The following is a 24,000-nucleotide window of genomic DNA, read 5'->3' as shown; positions in this document are numbered from 1 at the left end:
ATCTGGCCAAGTGCATAAAGTTCCCTCAGCGCTCACAACAAGCAACCTCTGACAAAAGCCCCTCTACTTGTATTGGAGGTGAAAATTATGAATCAGACACCTTATCGATAGCAACAGCTCATGGTCCTCCTGGAATCAGAAGTTTTTTTGACTCAATGGAGGAACGTAGTCAGAGAAATGCTGATGAATGTCTTGCTCGAGCTGTGTATGCAACTGGTTCACCTCTGATGCTCACAGGCAATGTGTATTGGAAGAGATTACTGAATGTTCTTCGCCCAGCAGACACCCCTCCAACCAGACATGCTTTATCTACTCATTTACTGGATGCAGAATTCAACAGAGTTCAAGTAAAGGTCAAGCAAATCATAGAGAAAGCGGACTGTATTACAATCATCTCTGATGGGTGGTTGAATGTTCGTGGGCAAGGAATAATTAACTACATCATCTCCACCCCTCAACCAGTATTCTACAAGAGCACAGACACAAGGGACAACAGACACACCGGTCTCTACATTGCAGATGAGCTGAAGGCAGTCATCAATGACCTTGGACCACAGAAGGTATTTGCACTAGTGACAGACAATGCTGTGAACATGAAGGCTGCTTGGTCTAAAGTGGAGGAGTCCTACCCTCACATCACACCCATTGGCTGTGCTGCTCACGCATTGAATCTGCTCCTCAAGGACATCATGACACTGAAAACAATGGATACACTCTACAAGAGAGCCAAGGAAATGGTTAGGTATGTGAAGGCTCATCAGCAATCTACCTCACCAAGCAAAGTGAGAAGAATAAGAGCACCACATTGAAGCTGCCCAGCAACTCCCGTTGGGGTGGTGTTGTCAGTCATCATGTTTGACAGTCTCCTGGAGGGGAAGGAGTCTCTCCAAGAAATGACCATATCACAGTCTGCCGATATGGACAGCCTCATCAAGAGGATCCTCCTGGATGATGTATTTTGGGAAGGAGTGGTAAGCAGCCTGAAACTCCTGAAACCTATAACAGTAGCCATAGTCATCACTACTGTTTCTCGCCACCTTGGCCTGGATGAGGGCAAGGTTCTTGGCAGTCTGGTGAAGTACACTTCCAAGCAAGGGCTTTGGGATGGAGATGCAATATGGCAGTCGTGCCAACATATCTCATCAGCCACCTGGTGGAAGGGACTTTGTGGATCTGAGGCTCTTTCCCCTGTTGCCTCCATTATCCTCCAAATCCCACCAACATCAGCCGCCTCACAGCGCAACTGGGAACACACACACCACAGAACAGGCTGACCAATACAAGGGTCGAAAAATTGGTGGCCATCCGGGCAAATTTGAGTTTTTTTTTGCCTGACAACGAGCCATCCTCAACAAGGTTGGAAAGTGACAGTGAAGATGAGGCCTCAGAGTCTGATGTTCAAGAGGTGGACATTGAGGAGGTCCAGGGAGAAGACATGGAAGCCTGAGAGGAAGACAACCAATGCTTTAGTTTCTAGACGATCATTTTACCGATGTATGTTGAAATGTTTTTGGGATCATTGGGGATCATTCGATGTTGAAAACGTTTTTGGGAGATGCGATGGATCATTGGGGATCATTCAATATTCCCTTTCTTTTGTTGTTCAGTGAAATCATCCCATGTGAAGAGTCAAATCATTTAATTAAAGTTCAATTAGTAACTAAATTGTTTTGTTTTTTTACTTCTATTGGAAGGATTTAATCATTTGCAATTATGTCTACAAATGCCACGGTAAAAGGTTTATGTTTCTGTCTCCATATGATATGGTAAATATATCCAATGCAAAAAAAACATCAACATTTAAATGGTATTAATATTAAATTTTTAGATATTTCCGTTAATTCCCATATATTTCCTTTAAATCCCACGGTAAGTTTTAACCTCTGAATATTCTCCAAATATATTGAATGAACTACAGGACAAAATATAAACCCTCCAACTCAAAAGGGCCTGTGGTGTTGATGGTATCCTAAATGAAATGATAAAATATAGAGACCACAAACCCCAATTCACAAAAGTGGTGTAACGCCCTGGCCATAGAGAGGGGTTTTTGTCTTTATTTTGGTTAGGCCAGGGTGTTACATTGGGTGGGCGTGTTATATGTTCCCTTTTCTATGTTTTTGTATTTCTTTGTTTTGGGCCGTATGTGGCTGAAGCTCGTTGTTGCTGATTGTGAGTCACACATAAGGAGCATGTTTTTCCTTTGGGTAATTGTTTCTGTTTAGTGTTTGCACCTGACAGGACTGTTTGGCTGTCGGTTTTTTGTCATAAATTCCTGAAGATGAACACATCCTCTGCTGCACCTTGGTCTAATTCTAACGACGGCCGTTACAAGTGGAGATTTGAATCCAATAACTAGCATGGCGTCAACAGCAAACTTGGGAAGATCCTCTGCATTATCATTACTGTCTTAGGTCAGTTTATTTTAAGAATGTCAGAATAATAGAGAGAATTATTTCTTTCATCACATTCCCAGTGGGTCAGAAGTTTACATACACTCAATTAGTATTTGGTAGCATTGCCTTTAAATTGTTTAACTTGGGTCAAACGTTTCGGACAAGCTTCCCACAATAAGTTGGGTGAATTTTGGCCCATTCCTCCTGACAGAGCTGGTGTAACTGAGTCAGGTTTGTAGGCCTCCTTGCTCACACACGATTTTTCAGTTCTGCCCACAAATTTTCTATAGGATTGAGTTCAGGGCTTTGTGATGGCCACTCCAACATCTTGACTTTGTTGTCCTTAAGCCATTTTGCCACAACTTTGGAAGTATGCTTGGGGTCATTGTCCATTTGGAAGACCCATTTGCGACCAAGCTTTAACTTCCTGACTGATGTATTGAGATGTTGCTTCAATATATCCACATTGTTTCCCCCTCCTCATGATGCCATCTATTTTGTGAAGTGCACCAGTCCATCCTGCAGCAAAGCACCTTCACAACATGATGCTGCCACCCCTGTGCTTCACGGTTGGGATGGTGTTCTTCGGCTTGCCAGCCTCCCCTTTTTCCTCCAAACATAACGATGGTCATTATGGCCAAAAAGTTATATTTTTGTTTCATCAGACCAGAGGACATTTCTCCAAAAAGTATGATATTTGTCCCCATGTGCAGTTGCAAAACATAGTCTAGCTTTTTATGGCGGTTTTGGAGCAGTGGCTTCTTCCTTGCTGAGTGTCCTTTCAGGTTATGTCAATATAGGACTCGTTTTACTGTGGATATAAATACTTTGTACCTGTCTCCTCCAGCATCTTCACAAGGTCCTTTGCTGTGTTTCTGGGATTGATTTGCACTTTTCGCACCAAAGTACGTTCATCTCTAGGAGACAGAACGCGTCTCCTTGCTGAGCGGTATGACGGCTGCGTGGTCCCATGGTGTTTATACTTGCGTACTATTGTTTGTACAGATGAACGTGGTACCTTCAGGCGTTTGGAAATTGCTCCCAAGGATGAACCAGACTTGTGGAGGTCTACAATTTCTTTCTGAGGTCTTGGCTGATTTCTTTTGATTTTCCCATGATGTCAAGCAAAGAGGCACTGAGTTTGAAGCTAGGCCTTGAAATACATCCACAGGTACACCTCCAATTGACTCAAATGATGTCAATTAGCCTATCAGAAGCTTCTAAAGCCATGACATAATTTTCTGGAATTTTCCAAGCTGTTTAAAGGCACAGTCAACTTAGTGTATGTAAACTTCTGACCCACTGGAATTGTGATACAGTGAATTATAAGTGAAATAATCTGTCTGTAAACAATTGTTGGAAAAATTACTTGTGTCATACACAAAGTAGATGTCCTAACCGACTTGCCAAAACTATAGTTTGTTAACAAGAAATTTGTGGAGTGGTTGAAAAACTAGTTTTAATGACTCCAACCTAAGTGTATGTAAACTTCCGACTTCAACTGTATATATCAACAAAATTGGCGAGGGCACTAGAACAGTCTGCAGCACCCGGCCTCACCCTACTAGAATCTGAAGTCAAATGTCTACTGTTTTTTGATGATCTGGTGCTTCTGTCCCCAGCCAAGGAGGGACAGAAGCACAGGACCACAAATACAAATTCAATCTAGACACCGTTGCCCACAAAAAAACTATACACAGCTTGGCCTAAACATCCGCGCCACAGGTAACTCCCGAGTGGCACAATGGTCTATGCCACAACCTGCCTCTGCCTACAACAACATGGGTAAAAAAAGCTCCGCACATTTCCAAAAAATACACGAAGCAAAGTATAATCACACAGGGGCTGCAGAGGAACCTACCTAGGACCCAACACCCACACAGCGGTACCGTAGCCTACCTTCAAAGAGTGTGGCTGCCATTGGTCGTTGACACCTTTAAATGGTTCCTGTTCGGTGAAGAACTCTGTGTCCGTGTCCAGTCGACCATGTCCCCCATACTGCTCAGCATCACTGTCCAGCTTGATACGATATCTGAGGGGGGGGTCAAGGAAGGATGGAGCTACGGATGGACGGTGGGGAGGGATATCAAGACTGAGGGAGGGAGAGAGGGAGGGTGGGGGGGATATAAAACAGAGGGAGGGAGAGATGGAGGGTGGGAAGGGATATAAGGACAGAGGGAGGGAGAGGTAGGGATGGATGCAGGGGAGGGAGAGGTAGGGATGGATGGATGGATGCAGGGGAGGGAGAGGTAGGGATGGATGGATGGAGGGGAGGGAGAGGTAGGGATGGATGGATGCAGGGGAGGGAGAGGTAGGGATGGATGGATGCAGGGGAGGGAGAGGTAGGGATGGATGGTGGGGAGGGAGAGGTAGGGATGGATGGATGCAGAGGAGGGAGAGGTAGAGATGGATGCAGGGGAGGGAGAGGTAGGGATGGATGGATGGATGGATGGATGGAGGGGAGGGAGGGAGAGGTAGGGATGGATGGATGGAGGGGAGGTAGAGGTAGGGATGGATGGATGGAGGGGAGGGAGAGGTAGGGATGGATGGATGGATGGAGGGGAGGGAGAGGTAGGGATGGATGCAGAGGAGGGAGAGGTAGAGATGGATGGATGCAGAGGAGGGAGAGGTAGAGATGGATGGATGCAGGGGAGGGAGAGGTAGGGATGGATGCAGGGGAGGGAGAGGTAGGGATGGATGCAGGGGAGGGAGAGGTAGAGATGGATGCAGGGGTTGACTGAAACTCATCAGCATAGATTGTTTTTATGACCGATTTGTTTGTCAAAATCAATTTACAGGCCAGAAAAATTGCATTTATTTGAAAACATATGGGGATCCTTAATAAGTGCTCAGCATATGTGGGAACTCCTTCAAGACTGTTGGAAAAGCATTCCAGGTGAAGCTGGTTGAGAGAATGCCAAGAGTGTGCAAAGCTGTCATCAAGGCAAAGGGTGGCTACTTTGAAGAATCTCAAATATATTTTGATTTGTTTAACACTTTGTTTGGTTACTACATGATTCCATGTGTTATTTCATAGTTTTGATGTCTTCATTATTATCCTACAATGTAGAAAATAGTCAAAATAAAGAAAAACCCTGGAATAAGTAGGTCTGTCTAAACTTTTGACTGGTACTGCATATTTCCGTTGCAAAAATGTTTTTATATACGGTGTTCTAATGAATACACCCCCTGCTCTTCCAAACACCTCTGCCTCTCCTCTCTAGCTGTCAGTGACCAGTCCTCACCACTAGGGGTCCTCAGCTGCTACAGAGATCAAGAGAGAGAGTCTGGCTTCAACAACATGACATACTGAACACTGCTCTTCCTCCTGAAGTATCACATTCAAAGCATTGGATTGGTTTAGTGGGACCACCATTTTTCTTATAGCAGTCATTTCCTTTCAAATCATTGAAGGGAAGTGAACAAGTGGACACTTTGGGAGAAGGGTGAGATTATTGGGCGACGTACTCTCTGCCTCTCTAGATGTCAGTGACCAGTCATCACCACTAGGGGTCCTCAGTGATTTATCTACGGAAAACAGTTCAGGGAAGGACTGGCTTTAATAACATTACATAAATATTTAATTTTATTTCATTATTTTATTTATTTAACCCTTTATTTAACAAGGCAAGTCAGTTAAGAACAAATTCTTATTTACAATGATGGCCTACCCCCGGTCAAACCCGGACGACTGGGCCAAATGTGCTCCGCCCTATGGGACTCCCAATCACAGCCAGTTGTGATACCGTCTGGAATCGAACCAGCGTCTATTGTGACACCTCTAGCACTGAGATGCAGTGCCTTAGACCGCTGCACCACTCTGGAGCTTATAGACCTCTCGGGAGCCCACTCGGGAGCCCACTCCCACTCGGGAGCCCACTCGGGAGCCCACTCCCACTCGGGAGTCCACTCGGGAGCCCACTCCCACTCGGGAGCCCTCTCGGGAGCCCACTCCCACTCGGGAGCCCACTCGGGAGCCCACTCCCACTCGGGAGCCCTCTCGGGAGCCCACTCCCACTCGGGAGCCCTCTCCCTCTCGGGAGCCCTCTCCCACTCGGGAGCGCAGCGGTCTAAGGCACATACTGAATGTTGACACCGGAAATGACAAGACAAAACATGCTAAAGTGTGCTGGCACGCACGCACGTGGACACACGTACACGGAGGTAATTATGCTTCCCTTACCCCTGTTCTAAACCTGGCCTGGCTCGCGATTTAGAACATAGATTATACCTGCACACCTCTGTCCTCCCTTTATCACCTGCTAGGAGGGAGAGAAGGATCACAGAGAGAGAGAGAGAGAGAAAACGGATCAGAGGGAGAGGGAGAGCAGAAAAAGAGGGGATTCAGAAGGAAATTGGAGCTTCTGGAGGGATTTCTGCTAAAACCTGCAAACACAAGACAATATTCTGCTGCTCCATCCAAAGCTACCTGCACTCCTCCTCTCGAGGCCTTTTTGAATTCCTTGCTGAAGTTACACTGGGGAAATGGACGAATACAGCACAATTACACCTAACAGTATGGACTGGGTCTCTCTCTGTCTCCCTCTCTCTCTCTGAGGACACCTGCCACACAATGTAAGAGAACAAAGAACAGCTTCCTCCTCCCCTTCCCTGTTTACCATCCTCCTCTGTTCTCTGCCTCTTCTTCCTCCTCTCTGATTCTGGGTGAATCTCCCACTATCTGAAAAACAAACCAGCAAAAAATGTAAATCTCTCCCTTCTTTTCTCCTTCCGCCTGCAGTTTCATCTCCTCCCTCTGTCTTCTAGCTGCAGTTCACCGTTTCCCTCTCTGTCCCTAGTTAACGTGACACCGTTTCCCTCTCTGTCCCTTAGTTAACATGACACCGTTTCCCTCTCTGTCCCTAGTTAACGTGACACCGTTTCCCTCTCTGTCCCTAGTTAACGTGACACCGTTTCCCTCTCTGTCCCTTAGTTAACGTGACACCGTTTCCCTCTCTGTCCCTAGTTAACGTGACACCGTTTCCCTCTCTGTCCCTAGTTAACGTGACACCGTTTCCCTCTCTGTCCCTAGTTAACATGACACCGTTTCCCTCTCTGTCCCTAGTTAACGTGACACCGTTTCCCTCTCTGTCCCTAGTTAACGTGACACCGTTTCCCTCTCTGTCCCTAGTTAACGTGACACCGTTTCCCTCTCTGTCCCTTAGTTAACGTGACACCGTTTCCCTCTCTGTCCCTAGTTAACGTGACACCGTTTCCCTCTCTGTCCCTTAGTTAACGTGACACCGTTTCCCTCTCTGTCCCTAGTTAACGTGACACCGTTTCCCTCTCTGTCCCTAGTTAACGTGACACCGTTTCCCTCTCTGTCCCTAGTTAACGTGACACCGTTTCCCTCTCTGTCCCTAGTTAACGTGACACCGTTTCCCTCTCTGTCCCTAGTTAACGTGACACCGTTTCCCTCTCTGTCCCTTAGTTAACGTGACACCGTTTCCCTCTCTGTCCCTAGTTAACATGACACCGTTTCACTCTCTGTCCCTAGTTAACATGACACCGTTTCCCTCTCTGTCCCTAGTTAACGTGACACCGTTTCCCTCTCTGTCCCTAGTTAGCGTGACACCGTTTCCCTCTCTGTCCCTAGTTAACGTGACACCGTTTCCCTCTCTGTCCCTAGTTAACGTGACACCATTTCCCTCTCTGTCCCTAGTTAACGTGACACCGTTTCCCTCTCTGTCCCTAGTTAACGTGACACCGTTTCCCTCTCTGTCCCTAGTTAACGTGACACCGTTTCCCTCTCTGTCCCTAGTTAACGTGACACCGTTTCCCTCTCTGTCCCTAGTTAACGTGACACCGTTTCCCTCTCTGTCCCTAGTTAACGTGACACCGTTTCCCTCTCTGTCTCTAGCTAACATCACACTGTTTCCCTTTACCATCTCTCCCTCCCTATCCTCCCTCTCTTGCCTCTTTCTCCCGCTCTCCCTCGCCCTCTCCTCCCTCTTTCTCTCTCCTCTGTCCTCGCTCTCTCCCCTCTCCTCCTCCCTCCCTCCTCCTCCCTCTTTCTCTCTCCTCTGTCCTCCCTCTCTCTCCTCTTCCCTCCCCTCTCATCTCTCTAGGGAATGAGACAGGTGTTGGTGTGTAGATGCTTGGTAGATCCTCCTGTGTATTTCTTCTCTGATAGACCGTCTGTCTGTCTGGACGTCTGTCTGTCTGTCTAGACGTCTGTCTGGACGTCTGTCTGTCTGGACGTCTGTCTGTCTGGACGTCTGTCTGTCTGTCTAGACGTCTGTCTGTCTGTCTAGACGTCTGTCTAGACGTCTGTCTGTCTGTCTAGACGTCTGTCTGTCTGTCTAGACGTCTGTCTGTCTGTCTAGACGTCTGTCTGTGTCTGTCTAGACGTCTGTCTGTCTGTCTAGACGTCTGTCTGTCTGTCTAGACGTCTGTCTGTCTGGACGTCTGTCTGTCTAGACGTCTGTCTGTCTAGACGTCTGTCTGTCTGTCTAGACGTCTGTCTGTCTGTCTAGACGTCTGTCTGTCTGTCTAGACGTCTGTCTGTCTGTCTGTCTAGACGTCTGTCTGTCTGTCTAGACGTCTGTCTGTCTGTCTAGACGTCTGTCTGTCTGTCTGTCTGTCTGTCTGGACGTCTGTCTAGACGTCTGTCTGTCTGTCTGTCTAGACGTCTGTCTGTCTGTCTAGACGTCTGTCTGTCTGTCTAGACGTCTGTCTGTCTGTCTACTCATCTCTGTCTGTCTGTCTGTCTGTCTGTCTGTAAGTCTGGAAGTCTGTCTGTCTGTCTGGAAGTCTGTCTATCTATCTAGATGTCAGTCCGTCAGTCAGTCAGTCTGTATGTCCGTCTAGACGTCCGTCCATCTGCTGTGATCTACACCATTACACATCTCTATCAGTTTACAGTACCTACCTCCTCACTCTTCAGGGTGTGTGAGTGTGTGTCTGCGTGAGTGTGTCTGTGTGTGTGTGTGACAGAGAGCGAGAGTTGCTGTGAGACGGCTGGATGGAAGGAACAATAAAGTAAATATGAGCCTGCCTGGGTAAAAGCAGCTGGAAGACAGTTTTGGAGAATAGATGTAGTGAAGTCTGTGTGTGATACCATAGTGTGTGTTAAACCAGGACTACTGAACAGAGCTGTTAGGAAAGACCAGTTCAGCTAATGGGTAGCATGTTACTACAGTCCTGTAACACACACAGGCGAGAGCCAGGCACGTTCCTACATTGACCCAGCTGGTGTGTGTGTGTGTGTGTGTGTGTGCGTCTAGTCCGATAGGCTAAAAGCTCCTTGGCCTAGCGGTTGCCCCTGGAGACCAGAGTCTGGATAAACACCAGCAGGGGATTTGATTGATCCTCGGCTACCTCTCCTCGGCTACCTCTCCTCGGCTACCTCTCCTCGGCTACCTCTCTCCGTCTCTCCTCGGCTACCTCTCCTCGGCTACCTCTCCTCGGCTACCTCTCCTCGGCTACCTCTCCTCGGCTACCTCTCGCCGTCTCTCCTCGGCTACCTCTCGCCATCTCTCCTCGGCTACCTCTCCTCGGCTACCTCTCCTCGGCTACCTCTCCTCGGCTACCTCTCCTCGGCTACCTCTCTCCGTCTCTCCTCGGCTACCTCTCTCCGTCTCTCCTCGGCTACCTCTCCTCGGCTACCTCTCCTCGGCTACCTCTCTCAGTCTCTCCTCGGCTACCTCTCTCCGTCTCTCCTCGGCTACCTCTCCTCGGCTACCTCTCCTCGGCTACCTCTCCTCGGCTACCTCTCTCCGTCTCTCCTCGGCTACCTCTCCTCGGCTACCTCTCTCCGTCTCTCCTCGGCTACCTCTCCTCGGCTACCTCTCTCCGTCTCTCCTCGGCTACCTCTCCTCGGCTACCTCTCTCCGTCTCTCCTCGGCTACCTCTCCTCGGCTACCTCTCCTCGGCTACCTCTCTCCGTCTCTCCTCGGCTACCTCTCCTTGGCTACCTCTCCTCGGCTACCTCTCTCCGTCTCTCCTCGGCTACCTCTCTCCGTCTCTCCTCGGCTACCTCTCCTTGGCTACCTCTCTCCGTCTCTCCTCGGCTACCTCTCTCCGTCTCTCCTCGGCTACCTCTCCTCGGCTACCTCTCCTCGGCTACCTCTCCTCGGCTACCTCTCCTCGGCTACCTCTCTCCGGCTACCTCTCCTCGGCTACCTATCTCCGTCTCTCCTCGGCTACCTCTCCTCGGCTACCTCTCCTCGGCTACCTCTCGCCGTCTCTCCGTCTCTCCTCGGCTACCTCTCCTCGGCTACCTCTCCTCGGCTACCTCTCGCCATCTCTCCTCGGCTACCTCTCCTCGGCTACCTCTCCTCGGCTACCTCTCCTCGGCTACCTCTCCTCGGCTACCTCTCCTCGGCTACCTCTCCTCGGCTACCTCTCCATCCATCCCTCCTTCCTCCATCTCTCCTTCCATCCTTAGATACCGACACTACATAAGCAAAAGTATGTGGACACTTGCTTCTTGAGCATCTCATTCCAAAATCATGGACATTAATATGGAGTTGGTCCCCCCCTTTGCTGCTATAACAGCCTCCACTCTTCTGGGAAGGCATTCCACTAGATGTTGGAACATTGCTGCTATAACAGCCTCCACTCTTCTGGGAAGGCTTTCCACTAGATGTTGGAACATTGCTGCTATAACAGCCTCCTCTCTTCTGGGAAGGCTTTCCACTAGATGTTGGAACATTGCTGCTATAACAGCCTCCACTCTTCTGGGAAGGCTTTCCACTAGATGTTGGAACATTGCTGCTATAACAGCCTCCACTCTTCTGGGAAGGCTTTCCACTAGATGTTGGAACATTGCTGCTATAACAGCCTCCACTCTTCTGGGAAGGCTTTCCACTAGATGTTGGAACATTGCTGTGGGGACTTGCTTCCATTCAGCCACAAGAGCGTTAGTGAGGTCGGGCACTGATGTTGGGTGATTAGGCCTGGCTCGCAGTCGCAGTTCCAATTCATCCCAAAGGTGTTCGATGGAGTTGAGGTTAGGGCTCTGTGCAGGCCAGTAGAAGTTCTTCCACACCAATCTCAACAAACCATTTCTGTGTGGACCTCTCTTTGTGCACAGGGGCATTGTCATGCTGAAACAGGAAAGGGCCTTCTCTAAACTGTTGCCAAAAAGTTGGAAGCACAGAATCGTCTAGAATGTCATTGTATGCTGTAGTGTTAAGATTTCCCTTCACTGGAACTAAGGAGCCTGAACCATGAAAAACAGCCCCAGACCATTATTCCTCCTCCACCAAACTTTACAGTTGGCACTATGCATTGGGGCAGGTAGAGTTCTCCTGGTTATCCACCAAACCCAGATTTGTCTGTTGGACTGCCAGATGGTGAAGCGTGATTCATCACTCCAGAGAACGTGTTTCCACTGCTCCAGAGTCTAATGGTGGCAAGCTTTACACCCCTCCAGCCGACGCTTGGCATTGCTCGTGGTGATTTTAGGCTTGTGTGTGGCTGCTCTGCCATGGAAACCCATTTCATGAAGCTCACGACTAACAGTTATTGTGCTGACGTTGCTTCCAGAGGCAGTTTGGAACTCGGTAGTGAGTGTTGCAACCGAGAACAGACCGTTTTTACCAGCCACGCACTTCAGCACTCTGCGGTCCCGTTCTGTGAGATTGTGTGGCCTACCACTTCGCGGCTGAGCCGGTGTTTCTCCGAGACGTTTCCACTTGACAATAACAGCACTTCCAGTTGACCGGGGGGCAGCTCTAGCAGGGCAGAAATTTGACAAACTAACTTGTTGGAAAGGTGGCATCCTATGACGGTTCCACGTTGAAAGTCACTGAGCTCTTCAGCAATGAGACGTATCTTCAGTATTCACCTCACTGTGTCAATGAGACGCATCTTCAGTATTCACCTCACTGTGTCAATGAGACGTATCTTCAGTATTCACCTCACTGGGTCTTCAGTATTCACCTCACTGTGTCAATGAGACGCATCTTCAGTATTCACCTCACTGTGTCTTCAGTATTCACCTCACTGTGTCAATGAGACGCATCTTCAGTATTCACCTCACTGTGTCTTCAGTATTCACCTCACTGTGTCAATGAGACGTATCTTCAGTATTCACCTCACTGTGTCTTCAGTATTCACCTCACTGTGTCTTCAGTATTCACCTCACTGTGTCAATGAGACGTATCTTCAGTATTCACCTCACTGTGTCTTCAGTATTCACCTCACTGTGTCTTCAGTATTCACCTCACTGTGTCTTCAGTATTCACCTCACTGTGTCTTCAGTATTCACCTCACTGTGTCTTCAGTATTCACCTCACTGTGTCTTCAGTATTCACCTCACTGTGTCTTCAGTATTCACCTCACTGTGTCAATGAGACGTATCTTCAGTATTCACCTCACTGTGTCTTCAGTATTCACCTCACTGTGTCTTCAGTATTCACCTCACTGTGTCTTCAGTATTCACCTCACTGTGTCTTCAGTATTCACCTCACTGTGTCTTCAGTATTCACCTCACTGTGTCTTCAGTATTCACCTCACTGTGTCAATGAGACGTATCTTCAGTATTCACCTCACTGTGTCTTCAGTATTCACCTCACTGTGTCTTCAGTATTCACCTCACTGTGTCAATGAGACGTATCTTCAGTATTCACCTCACTGTGTCTTCAGTATTCACCTCACTGTGTCTTCAGTATTCACCTCACTGTGTCTTCAGTATTCACCTCACTGTGTCAATGAGACGTATCTTCAGTATTCACCTCACTGTGTCTTCAGTATTCACCTCACTGTGTCAATGAGACGTATCTTCAGTATTCACCTCACTGTGTCTTCAGTATTCACCTCACTGTGTCAATGAGACGTGTCTTCAGTATTCACCTCACTGTGTCTTCAGTATTCACCTCACTGTGTCTTCAGTATTCACCTCACTGTGTCTTCAGTATTCACCTCACTGTGTCTTCAGTATTCACCTCACTGTGTCAATGAGACGTATCTTCAGTATTCACCTCACTGTGTCTTCAGTATTCACCTCACTGTGTCAATGAGACGTATCTTCAGTATTCACCTCACTGTGTCTTCAGTATTCAACTCACTGTGTCTTCAGTATTCACCTCACTGTGTCTTCAGTATTCATCTCACTGTGTCAATGAGACGTATCTTCAGTATTCACCTCACTGTGTCTTCAGTATTCACCTCACTGTGTCTTCAGTATTCACCTCACTGTGTCTTCAGTATTCACCTCACTGTGTCAATGAGACGTATCTTCAGTATTCACCTCACTGTGTCTTCAGTATTCACCTCACTGTGTCAATGAGACGTATCTTCAGTATTCACCTCACTGTGTCAATGAGACGTGTCTTCAGTATTCACCTCACTGTGTCTTCAGTATTCACCTCACTGTGTCTTCAGTATTCACCTCACTGTGTCTTCAGTATTCACCTCACTGTGGGGTAAGGGAGCAGAAGGAGAGGAGAGGAGTAGTAGGGAGCAGAAGGAGAGGAGAGGAGTAGTAGGGAGCAGAAGGAGAGGAGTAGTAGGGAGCAGAAGGAGAGGAGTAGTAGGGAGCAGAAGGAGAGGAGTAGTAGGGAGCAGAAGGAGAGGAGTAGTAGGGAGCAGAAGGAGAGGAGTAGTAGGGAGTCAGAAGGTAGCGAGTAGTAGTAGGGAGCAGAAGGAGAGGAGTAGTAGGGAGCAGAAGGAGAGGAGTAGTAGGGAGCAGAAGGAGAGGAGTAGTAGGGAGCAGAAGGAGAGGAGTAGTAGGGAGCAGAAGGAGAGGAGTAGTAGGGAGCAGAAGGAGAGGAGTAGTAGGGAGCAGAAGGAGAGGAGAGGAGTAGGGAGCAGAAGGAGAGGAGAGGAGTAGTAGGGAGCAGAAGGGAGAGGAGAGGAGTAGTAGGGAGCAGAAGGAGAGGAGAGGAGTAGTAGGGAGCAGAAGGAGAGGAGAGGAGTAGTAGGGAGCAGAAGGAGAGGAGGAGTAGGGAGCAGAAGGAGAGGAGTAGTAGGGAGCAGGAGAGGAGAGGAGTAGTAGGGAGCAGAAGGAGAGGAGTAGTAGGGAGCAGAAAGAGAGGAGTAGTAGGGAGCAGAAGGAGAGGAGAGGAGTAGTAGGGAGCAGAAGGAGAGGAGAGGAGTAGTAGGGAGCAGAAGGAGAGGAGAGGAGTAGTAGGGAGCAGAAGGAGAGGAGAGGAGTAGTAGGGAGCAGAAGGAGGAGAGGAGAAGTAGGAGCAGAAGGAGAGGAGAGGAGTAGTAGGGAGCAGAAGGAGAGGAGTAGTAGGGAGCAGAAGGAGAGGAGTAGTAGGGAGCAGAAGGAGAGGAGTAGTAGGGAGCAGAAGGAGAGGAGTAGTAGGGAGCAGAAGGAGAGGAGTAGTAGGGAGCAGAAGGAGAGGAGTAGTAGGGGCAGAGCAGAAGGAGAGGAGTAGTAGGGAGCAGAAGGAGAGGAGTAGTAGGGAGCAGAAGGAGAGGAGTAGTAGGGAGCAGAAGGAGAGGAGAGGAGTAGTAGGGAGCAGAAGGAGAGGAGAGGAGTAGTAGGGAGCAGAAGGAGAGGAGAGGAGTAGTAGGGAGCAGAAGGAGAGGAGAGGAGTAGTAGGGAGCAGAAGGAGAGGAGAGGAGTAGTAGGGAGCAGAAGGAGAAGAGGAGTAGTAGGGAGCAGAAGGAGATGAGTAGTAGGGAGCAGAAGGAGAGGAGTAGTAGGGAGAGAAGGAGAGGAGTAGTAGGGAGCAGAAGGAGAGGAGTAGTAGGGAGCAGAAGGAGAGGAGAGGAGTAGTAGGGAGCAGAGAAGGAGAGGAGTAGTAGGGAGCAGAAGGAGAGGAGTAGTAGGGAGCAGAAGGAGAGGAGTAGGGAGCAGAAGGAGGAGAGGAGTAGTAGGGAGCAGAAGGAGAGGAGAGGAGTAGTAGGGAGCAGAAGGAGAGGAGAGGAGTAGTAGGGAGCAGAAGGAGAGGAGAGGAGTAGTAGGGAGCAGAAGGAGAGGAGGAGTAGTAGGGAGCAGAAGGAGAGGAGAGGAGTAGTAGGGAGCAGAAGGAGAGGAGAGGAGAAGTAGGGAGCAGAAGGAGAGGAGAGGAGTAGTAGGGAGCAGAAGGAGAGGAGTAGTAGGGAGCAGAAGGAGAGGAGTAGTAGGGAGCAGAAGGAGAGGAGTAGTAGGGAGCAGAAGGAGAGGAGTAGTAGGGAGCAGAAGGAGAGGAGTAGTAGGGAGCAGAAGGAGAGGAGTAGTAGGGAGCAGAAGGAGAGGAGAGGAGTAGTAGGGAGCAGAAGGAGAGGAGAGGAGTAGTAGGGAGCAGAAGGAGAGGAGTAGTAGGGAGCAGAAGGAGAGGAGTAGTAGGGAGCAGAAGGAGAGGAGAGGGAGTAGTAGGGAGCAGAAGGGAGAGGAGTAGTAGGGAGCAGAAGGAGAGGAGTAGTAGGGAGCAGAAGGAGAGGAGTAGTAGGGAGCAAGAAGGAGAGGAGGTAAGTAGGAAGCCTAAGTAGGAGGCAGAGGAGAAGTAGTAGGGAGCAGAAGAGGCGGAGAGGAGTAGTAGGGAGCAGAGGAGAGGAGTATGTAGGGAGCAGAAGGAGGAGGAGTAGTTAGTGTAGGGCAGAAGGAGAGGAGTAGTAGGGAGCTAGTAAGGAGGCAGGAGCTAGTAAGGACAGAAGGAAGAGGAGTCGTAGGGAGCAGAAGGAGAGGAGAGGAGTAAGTCGGGAGCAGAGAGGAGAGGAGTAGTAGGGAGCAGCAGGAGAGGATAGTTAGTAGATGGGAGCAGAAGGCGAGGAGAGGAAGTAGTAGGAGAAGACGGATGAGGCAGAGGAGTAGTTAGGGCGCAGAAGGAGGAGGAGAGGAGTAGTAGAGGGAGCAGAAGGAGAGGAGAGGAAGTCGTAGGGAGCAGAAGGCGACGGAGGAGGAGTAGAGGTAAGTAGTAGTAGAGGTAGCTAGGAAGGAGAGGAGAGGGAGTGAAGTAGTAGGAGCAGAAGCAGAAGGAGAGGAGAGGAGTAGTTGGGAGCAGAAGGAGAGGAGTAGTTGGGAGCAGAAGGAGAGGAGAGGAGTAGTAGGGAGCAGAAGGAGAGGAGAGGAGTAGAAGGAGAGGAGAGGAGTAGTAGGGAGCAGAAGGAGAGGAGAGGAGTAGTTGGGAGCAGAAGGAGAGGAGAGGAGTAGTAGGGAGCAGAAGGAGAGGAGTAGTAGGGAGCAGAAGGAGAGGAGAGGAGTAGTAGGGAGCAGAAGGAGAGGAGAGGAGTAGTTGGGAGCAGAAGGAGAGGAGAGGAGTAGTAGGGAGCAGAAGGAGAGGAGAGGAGTAGTAGGGCAGAAGGAGAGGAGGGAGTAGTAGGGGCAGAAGGAGAGGAGAGGAGTAGTAGGGAGCAGAAGGAGAGGAGAGGAGTAGTAGGGAGCAGAAGGAGAGGAGAGGAGTAGTAGGGAGCAGAAGGAGAGGAGAGGAGAAGTAGGGAGCAGAAGGAGAGGAGAGGAGTAGTAGGGAGCAGAAGGAGAGGAGAGGAGTAGTAGGGAGCAGAAGGAGAGGAGAGGAGTAGTAGGGAGCAGAAGGAGAGGAGAGGAGTAGTAGGGAGCAGAAGGAGAGGAGTAGTAGGGAGCAGAAGGAGAGGAGAGGAGTAGTAGTAGGGAGCAGAAGGAGAGGAGAGGAGTAGTTGGGAGCAGAAGGAGAGGAGAGGAGTAGTAGGGAGCAGAAGGAGAGGAGTAGTAGGGAGCAGAAGGAGAGGAGTAGTAGGGAGCAGAAGGAGAGGAGTAGTAGGGAGCAGAAGGAGAGGAGAGGAGTAGTAGGGAGCAGAAGGAGAGGAGAGGAGTAGTAGGGAGCAGAAGGAGAGGAGAGGAGTAGTAGGGAGCAGAAGAGAGGAGAGGAGGAGTAGTAGGGAGAAGAAGGAGAGGAGAGGAGTAGTAGGGAGCAGAAGGAGAGGAGAGGAGTAGTAGGGAGCAGAAGGAGAGGAGAGGAGTAGTAGGGAGCAGAAGGAGAGGAGAGGAGTAGTAGGGAGCAGAGGAGAGGAGTAGTAGGGAGCAGAAGGAGAGGAGAGGAGTAGTAGGGAGCAGAAGGAGAGGAGAGGAGTAGTAGGGAGCAGAAGGAGAGGAGTAGTAGGGAGCAGAAGGAGAGGAGAGGAGTAGTAGGGAGCAGAAGGAGAGGAGAGGAGTAGTAGGGAGCAGAAGGAGAGGAGAGGAGTAGTTAGGGAGCAGAAGGAGAGGAGAGGAGTAGTAGGGAGCAGAAGGAGAGATGAGCAGTAGTAGGGAGCAGAAGGAGAGGAGAGGAAGTAGTAGGGAGCAGAAGGAGAGGAGAGGAGTAGTAGGGAGCAGAAGGAGAGGAGAGGGAGTAGTGGGAGCGGAAGGAGAGGAGAGGAGTATAAGTAGGGAGCAGAAGGGGGAGGAGAGGAGTAGTAGGGAGCAGAAGGAGGGAGGAGGAGGAAGTAGTAGGGAGCAGAAGGAGAGGAGAGGAGTAGTATGGGAGCAGAAGGAGAGGAGAGGAGTGTAGGAGCAGAAGGAGAGGAGAGGAGTAGTAGGGAGCAGAAGGAGAGGAGAGGAGAGTGAGTAGTAGGGAGCAGAAGGAGAGGAGAGGAGTAGTAGGGAGCAGAAGGAGAGGAGAGGAGTAGTAGGGGAGCAGAAGGAGAGGGAGGAGAGTAGTAGGGAGCAGAAGGAGAGGAGTAGTAGGGAGCAGAAGGAGAGGAGAGGAGTAGTAGGGAGCAGAAGGAGAGGAGAGGAGTAGTAGGGAGCAGAAGGAGAGGAGAGGAGTAGTTGGGAGCAGAAGGAGAGGAGAGGAGTAGTAGGGAGCAGAAGGAGAGGAGAGGAGTAGTAGGGAGCAGAAGGAGAGGAGAGGAGTAGTTGGGAGCAGAAGGAGAGGAGAGGAGTAGTAGGGAGCAGAAGGAGAGGAGAGGAGTAGTAGGGAGCAGAAGGAGAGGAGAGGAGTAGTAGGGAGCAGAAGGAGAGGAGAGGAGTAGTAGGGAGCAGAAGGAGAGGAGAGGAGTAGTTGGGAGCAGAAGGAGAGGAGAGGAGTAGTTGGGAGCAGAAGGAGAGGAGAGGAGTAGTAGGGAGCAGAAGGAGAGGAGAGGAGTAGTAGGGAGCAGAAGGAGAGGAGAGGAGTAGTAGGGCGCAGAAGGAGAGGAGAGGAGTTGTAGGAGCAGAAGGAGAGGAGAGGAGTAGTTGGGAGCAGAAGGAGAGGAGAGGAGTAGTAGGGAGCAGAAGGAGAGGAGTAGTAGGGAGCAGAAGGAGAGGAGAGGAGTAGTAGGGAGCAGAAGGCCAAAGAAGTGAAAAGTATTTTCTATCCGTCAGATCTCCCCCCATCTCTCTCTCCCCCATCTCTCTCCCCCCCCCATCTCTCTCTCCCCCATCTCTCTCTCCCCCATCTCTCTCTCCCCATCTCTCTCTCCCCCATCTCTCTCTCTCCCCCTCGAATGCTGCTGCTAACAGTAGAAATACTGATGAAGTGAGATGTAGAGATCCCAGCTCAGCTAATGCTGTTGCTAACAGCAACAGTGTATAAAAGTGAAGACATTAAAACTATGATTTAACACATATGGAATCATGTAGTAACCGAGAAAAAAAAGTCAAAACAAAAACACAATATATTTTAGATTCTTCAAAAGTAGCGACCTTTTGCCTTGATGACACTCTTGGCATTCTCTCAACCAGTTCAACCTGGAATGCTTTTCCAACAGTCTTGAAGGAGTTCCCACATATGTTGGATTGGGTTTATTGGTGCTAAAATACACCAGTTATGCTATTTTTGAACCACCAGGATGCTGATGTCAATGCAGACTGTAGTTTGTGTGTTCATACTTTTTCATAACGACAAGATTGATGTCGGACGACAATAGAACAATCTCAATAAATGTTGATAGACGTAGTATAAACCAGAATTTAGTCTTGAAATCCGTGGTTGTTTACTACACTACCGTACTCACTCTGTTTAGTACACTACCGTACTCACTCTGTTTAGTACACTACCGTACTCACTCTGTTTAGTACACTACCGTACTCACTCTGTTTAGTACACTACCGTACTCACTCTGTTTAGTACACTACCGTACTCACTCTGTTTAGTACACTACCGTACTCACTCTGTTTACTACACTACCGTACTCACTCTGTTTACTACACTACCGTACTCACTCTGTTTAGTACACTACCGTACTCACTCTGTTAGGTACACTACCGTACTCACTCTGTTTAGCACATGGCCTCACATGTGAATCCTTAAAGAGATGGGTGGGACTAAGGCTTAAGAGGGTGTAAACGATGCTGAATGTGGTGTAGACAAAGAAGAGCTCTCCAGTAGGTACCAAAACATTCAAGGGTCATTTTCTCAAAAGTGGGGTTACAAGTTTATCAACTTTCAAAGCAGAATAACTTTCCCATTGTTCCTTAACTGCAGTGTATAACATACCATTTTCTAGCTCTGAGTCTCTACTTTTATCAAATGTAAAAAAAACACCATTGTTGCTACATCAGACGAATCGAGCCGATCGGTCACATCTCCCACAACGAACCTCTTCAATACAACCTGTGTGTGTGTGTCTCCCAGTGTGTGTGTGTGTGTCCTTGTGTGTCCCAGTGTGTGTGTGTCCCCCAGTGTGTGTCCCAGCGTGTGTGTGTGTGTGTCCCAGCGTGTGCGTGTGTGTGTGTCCCAGCGTGTGCGTGTGTGTGTGTGTCCCAGCGTGTGTGTGTGTGTCCCAGCGTGTGCGTGTGTGTGTCCCAGCGTGTGCGTGTGTGTGTCCCAGCATGTGCGTGTGTGTGTGTGTGTGTCCCAGCGTGTGCGTGTGTGTCCCAGCGTGTGCATCCGTCCCAGCATCCCTCAGTAATAAAGGATACTTCCCGCTCGGACCGGCTGCTATGCGGTAGTCGCTGTAGCTGTTACTGGGGTGGAAGTTGAAAACAAACATAACGTTGGCTCTTTCAAACACGATCACTTTATCCTTCTCGTCTGCTGTGGTCATCAACACCTGAAGGAGAGAGGAAGAGGAGGAAGAGGAGGAAAGAGAATATATAATTGTGATACCTGCAGATCTCCAGTGACTGTAAAACCTCTCTAACCTTTAAGTGTCCCGTCTTATTAGCAGAGTGTCCAACCAGTCAAACACCTGATTCAACTAGTCCTATAGGAAATGTAATAATATAATTGTACATTTTAGCCACTTATCCAGAGAGTGTTAGTTAACGAAAGGCTGTGTGGGTTGTACTCTACGGACGTTGTAGAGACAGGAACCTGCAGGATCGAGTCACAGCTTTGATGTTTGCAGAGAACGACAGGGTGTTGTCCAGGGTCACACCATACAGTGCCATTTGGAAAGTATTCAGACCTCTTGACTTCTTCAACATTTTGTTATGTTACAGCCTTATTCTAAAATTGATTCAATGTTTTTTTGCCCCCTCATCAATCTACACACAATACCCCATAACGATTACACAATACCCCATAACGACTACACAATACCCCATAACGACAAAGCAATAGCAAAAACTGTTTTTTTTCTCTCCATTTTTGCAAATGTATATATTTTTTTTTACTGAAGTATTACATTTACATCAGTATTCAGACCTTTTACGCAGTACTTTGTAGAAGTACCTTTGGCAGCGATTACAGCCTTGAGTCTTCTTGGGTATTACGCTACAAGCTTTGCACACCAATCAAGTTGTAGAAACATCTCAAGGATGATCAATGGAGACAGGATGCACCTGAGCTCAATTTTGAGTCTCAAAGCAAAGGGTCTGAATACTTATGTAATACTTATAAATCTGTAAATAAGGTATTTCTTTATTTTATTTCAAGGCAGGTCCTCACCAGACATCACCGGGAACAACGTTGACTACAGGCACTATGGGCACAAACCCACCGTCGCTGGACCAGACAGGACTGGCAAAAAGTGCTCTTCACTGACGAGTCGTGGTTTTGTCTCACCAGGGGTGATGGTCGGATTTGCGTTTATCGATGAAGGAATGAGCGTTACACTGAAGCCTGTACTCTGGAGCAGGATCGATTTGGAGGTGGAGGGTCCGTCATGGTCTGGGGTGGGGTGTCACAGCATCATCGGACTGAGCTTGTTGTCATTGCAGCCAATCTCAACGCTGTGCGTTACAGGGAAGACATCCTCCTCCTCCCTCATGTGGTACCCTTCCTGCAGGCTCATCCTGACATGACCCTCCAGCACGACAATGCCACCAGCCATACTGCTCGTTCTGTGCATGATTTCCTGCAAGACAGGAATGTCAGTGTTCTGCCATGGCCAGCGAAGAGCCCAGATCTCAATCCCATTGAGCACATCTGGGACCTGTTGGGGCCATACCCCCCAGAAATGTCCGGAAACTTGCAGGTGCCTTGGTGGAAGAGTGGGGTAACATCTCACAGCAAGAACTGTCCAATCTGGTGCAGTCCATGAGGAGGAGATGCACTGCAGTACTTAATGCAGCTGGTGGCCACATCAGATACTGACTGTTACTTTTGATTTTGACCCCCCCCTTTGTTCAGGGACACATTATTCCATGTCTGTTAGTCACATGTCTGTGGAACTTGTTCAGTTTATGTCTTAGTTGTTGAATCTTATGTTCATACAAATATTTACATGTTAAGTTTGCTGAAAATAAACACAGTTGACAGTGAGAGGACTTTTTTTTTTTTTTTTTTGCTGAGTTTACTCCAGTACCCCTGGATATTGAATAAGGTAAAAAAAAAAAAAACTGCTGGAGTCAAGAGTTCAAGTGGCCTGTCTACAGTCTGGACATCACTGAGACTAAAGACTTCCTCCAGGGATAATGAGAAGGGGGGGCTTATTCCAAAGCAGGAAGGTAATTGTGCTAGACTTTATCAACTGGAGGGGCAATGGGAGAAATCAAATCAAATTTATTTATATAGCCCTTCTTACATCAGCTGATATCACAAAGTGCTGTACAGAAATCCAGCCTAAAACCCCAAACAGCAAGCAATGCAGGTGTAGAAGCACGGTGGCTAGGAAAAACTCCCTAGAAAGGCCAAAACCTAGGAAGAAACCTAGAGAGGAACCAGGCTATGAGGGGTGGCTAGGAATGAGAACATGTGAAACGAGGGCCTCCTTGTACGTCACAGGAGTTTGCTCATTGAGAAGTTATGAGTAAAGTATATTTGTAATAATAATAACTCAGACTTGACATAGACTCACATATTTAAGCAATAAGGCACGAGGGGGTTTGTTCTTAGGCACGATGCAACGCGGAGTGCCTGGACGCAGCACTTAGCCGTGGTATATTGGCCACATATCACAAACCTCATAGGTACCTTATTGCTATTATAAACTAGTTATCTATGTAATTAGTTCAGTAAAAATAACTTTTTTCATACCCGTGGTATACGGTCTGATATAACATAGCTGTCAGCCAATTAGCATTCAGGGCACGAACAACCCAGTTTATAATTTAAGATAGAAGAGACCCCCCCCCCCCCCCCAAAAAAAGATAATGTTGATGAAGACAAGAAAAATGAAATGATTAAGTTAAAACAAATGAAACGTCTGCCTGCTTGTTACATTTACATTTTAGTCATTTTATCAGACGCTCTTATCCAGAACGACTTACAGTAGTGAATGCATACATTTCGTACATTTCATTTCATGCCTTTTTTTTGTACTGGCCCCCCCGTGGGAATTGAACCCACAACCCTGGCATTGCACACACCATGCTGGCACTGCAAACACCATGCTCTACCAACTGAGCCACAGGGAAAGTCTTGCTTGTCTTGTCTCCTACCTTCTGAGAGGCCAGCCATCCATATTTGTCCTCCGTGAGGTTCATGTCTCTGTCAAAGGCGTAAAGCTGTGTGTAGCGTAGGTTGTTGTCAGGGTCTAACAGGTTGTACTGACGACGGGCGTACTTATAACTCTCACCATTACCCTTCCTGGGGAAGTCCAGCCACTCTGGGTGGCCAAACTCATTACCTATGGAGACAAAAAAACACAGAAAGAACACAGATCTTTACAGTAAGACACGCTCAAACAGACAGGGAGAGATAGACGAGAGAGAAGGGAAAGAGGGTCTACTAGAGAGAGAGGGGGGAAAGAGGGCCTACTAGAGAGAGGGGGGGGAGAGGGCCTACTAGAGAGAGAGGGGGGAAAGAGGGTCTACTAGAGAGAGGGGGTAAAGAGGGTCTACTAGAGAGAGGGGGGAAAGAGGGCCAACTAGAGAGAGGGCCTACTAGAGAGAGAGGGGGGGAAAGAGGGCCTACTAGAGAGAGGGGGGAAAGAGGGTCTACTAGAGAGAGGGGGGAAAGAGGGCCTACTAGAGAGAGGGGGGGAAAGAGGGCCTACTAGAGAGAGAGGGGAAAGAGGGTCTACTAGAGAGAGGGGGGGAAGAGGGTCTACTAGAGAGAGAGGGGGGAAAGAGGGTCTACTAGAGAGAGGGGGGAAGAGGGGCCTACTAGAGAGAGGGGGGAAAGAGGGCCTACTAGAGAGAGAGAGGGGAAAGAGGGTCTACTAGAGAGAGAGAGAGGGGGGGGAAAGAGGGTCTACTAGAGAGAGAGGGGGAAAGAGGGTCTACTAGAGAGAGGGGGGAAAGAGGGCCTACTAGAGAGAGGGGGGAAAGAGGGCCTACTAGAGAGAGAGAGGGGAAATTGCTCTCGCTAGAAGCCTGTGTTTCAGACATAAGGAAGTGGATGGCTGCAAATTTTCTACTTTTAAACTCGGACAAAACAGAGATGCTTGTCCTAGGTCCCAAGAAACAAAGAGATATCTATCTTGATTGATCTGACAATTAATCTGGATGGTTGTACAGTCG

General features: G+C 48.8%; 1 protein-coding gene across 1 annotated transcript in view; it reads right to left on the bottom strand.

The window, feature by feature from the left end:
* Positions 1-24,000, bottom strand: part of gbe1a (glucan (1,4-alpha-), branching enzyme 1a) — a gene marked incomplete in the record, with an annotated part of 159,816 nt that overhangs the window by 8,120 nt on the left and 127,696 nt on the right. The window contains 3 exon segments of the mRNA XM_029770386.1: positions 4,296-4,428; positions 20,074-20,204; positions 22,978-23,165. Coding sequence (XP_029626246.1) covers positions 4,296-4,428; positions 20,074-20,204; positions 22,978-23,165 — 452 coding nt within the window.

Source organism: Salmo trutta, chromosome 12 (genome assembly GCF_901001165.1).
Source record: "Salmo trutta chromosome 12, fSalTru1.1, whole genome shotgun sequence".
Classification (NCBI taxonomy): Eukaryota; Metazoa; Chordata; class Actinopteri; order Salmoniformes; family Salmonidae; genus Salmo; species Salmo trutta.
This window is presented reverse-complemented; position numbering and strand designations above follow the sequence as displayed.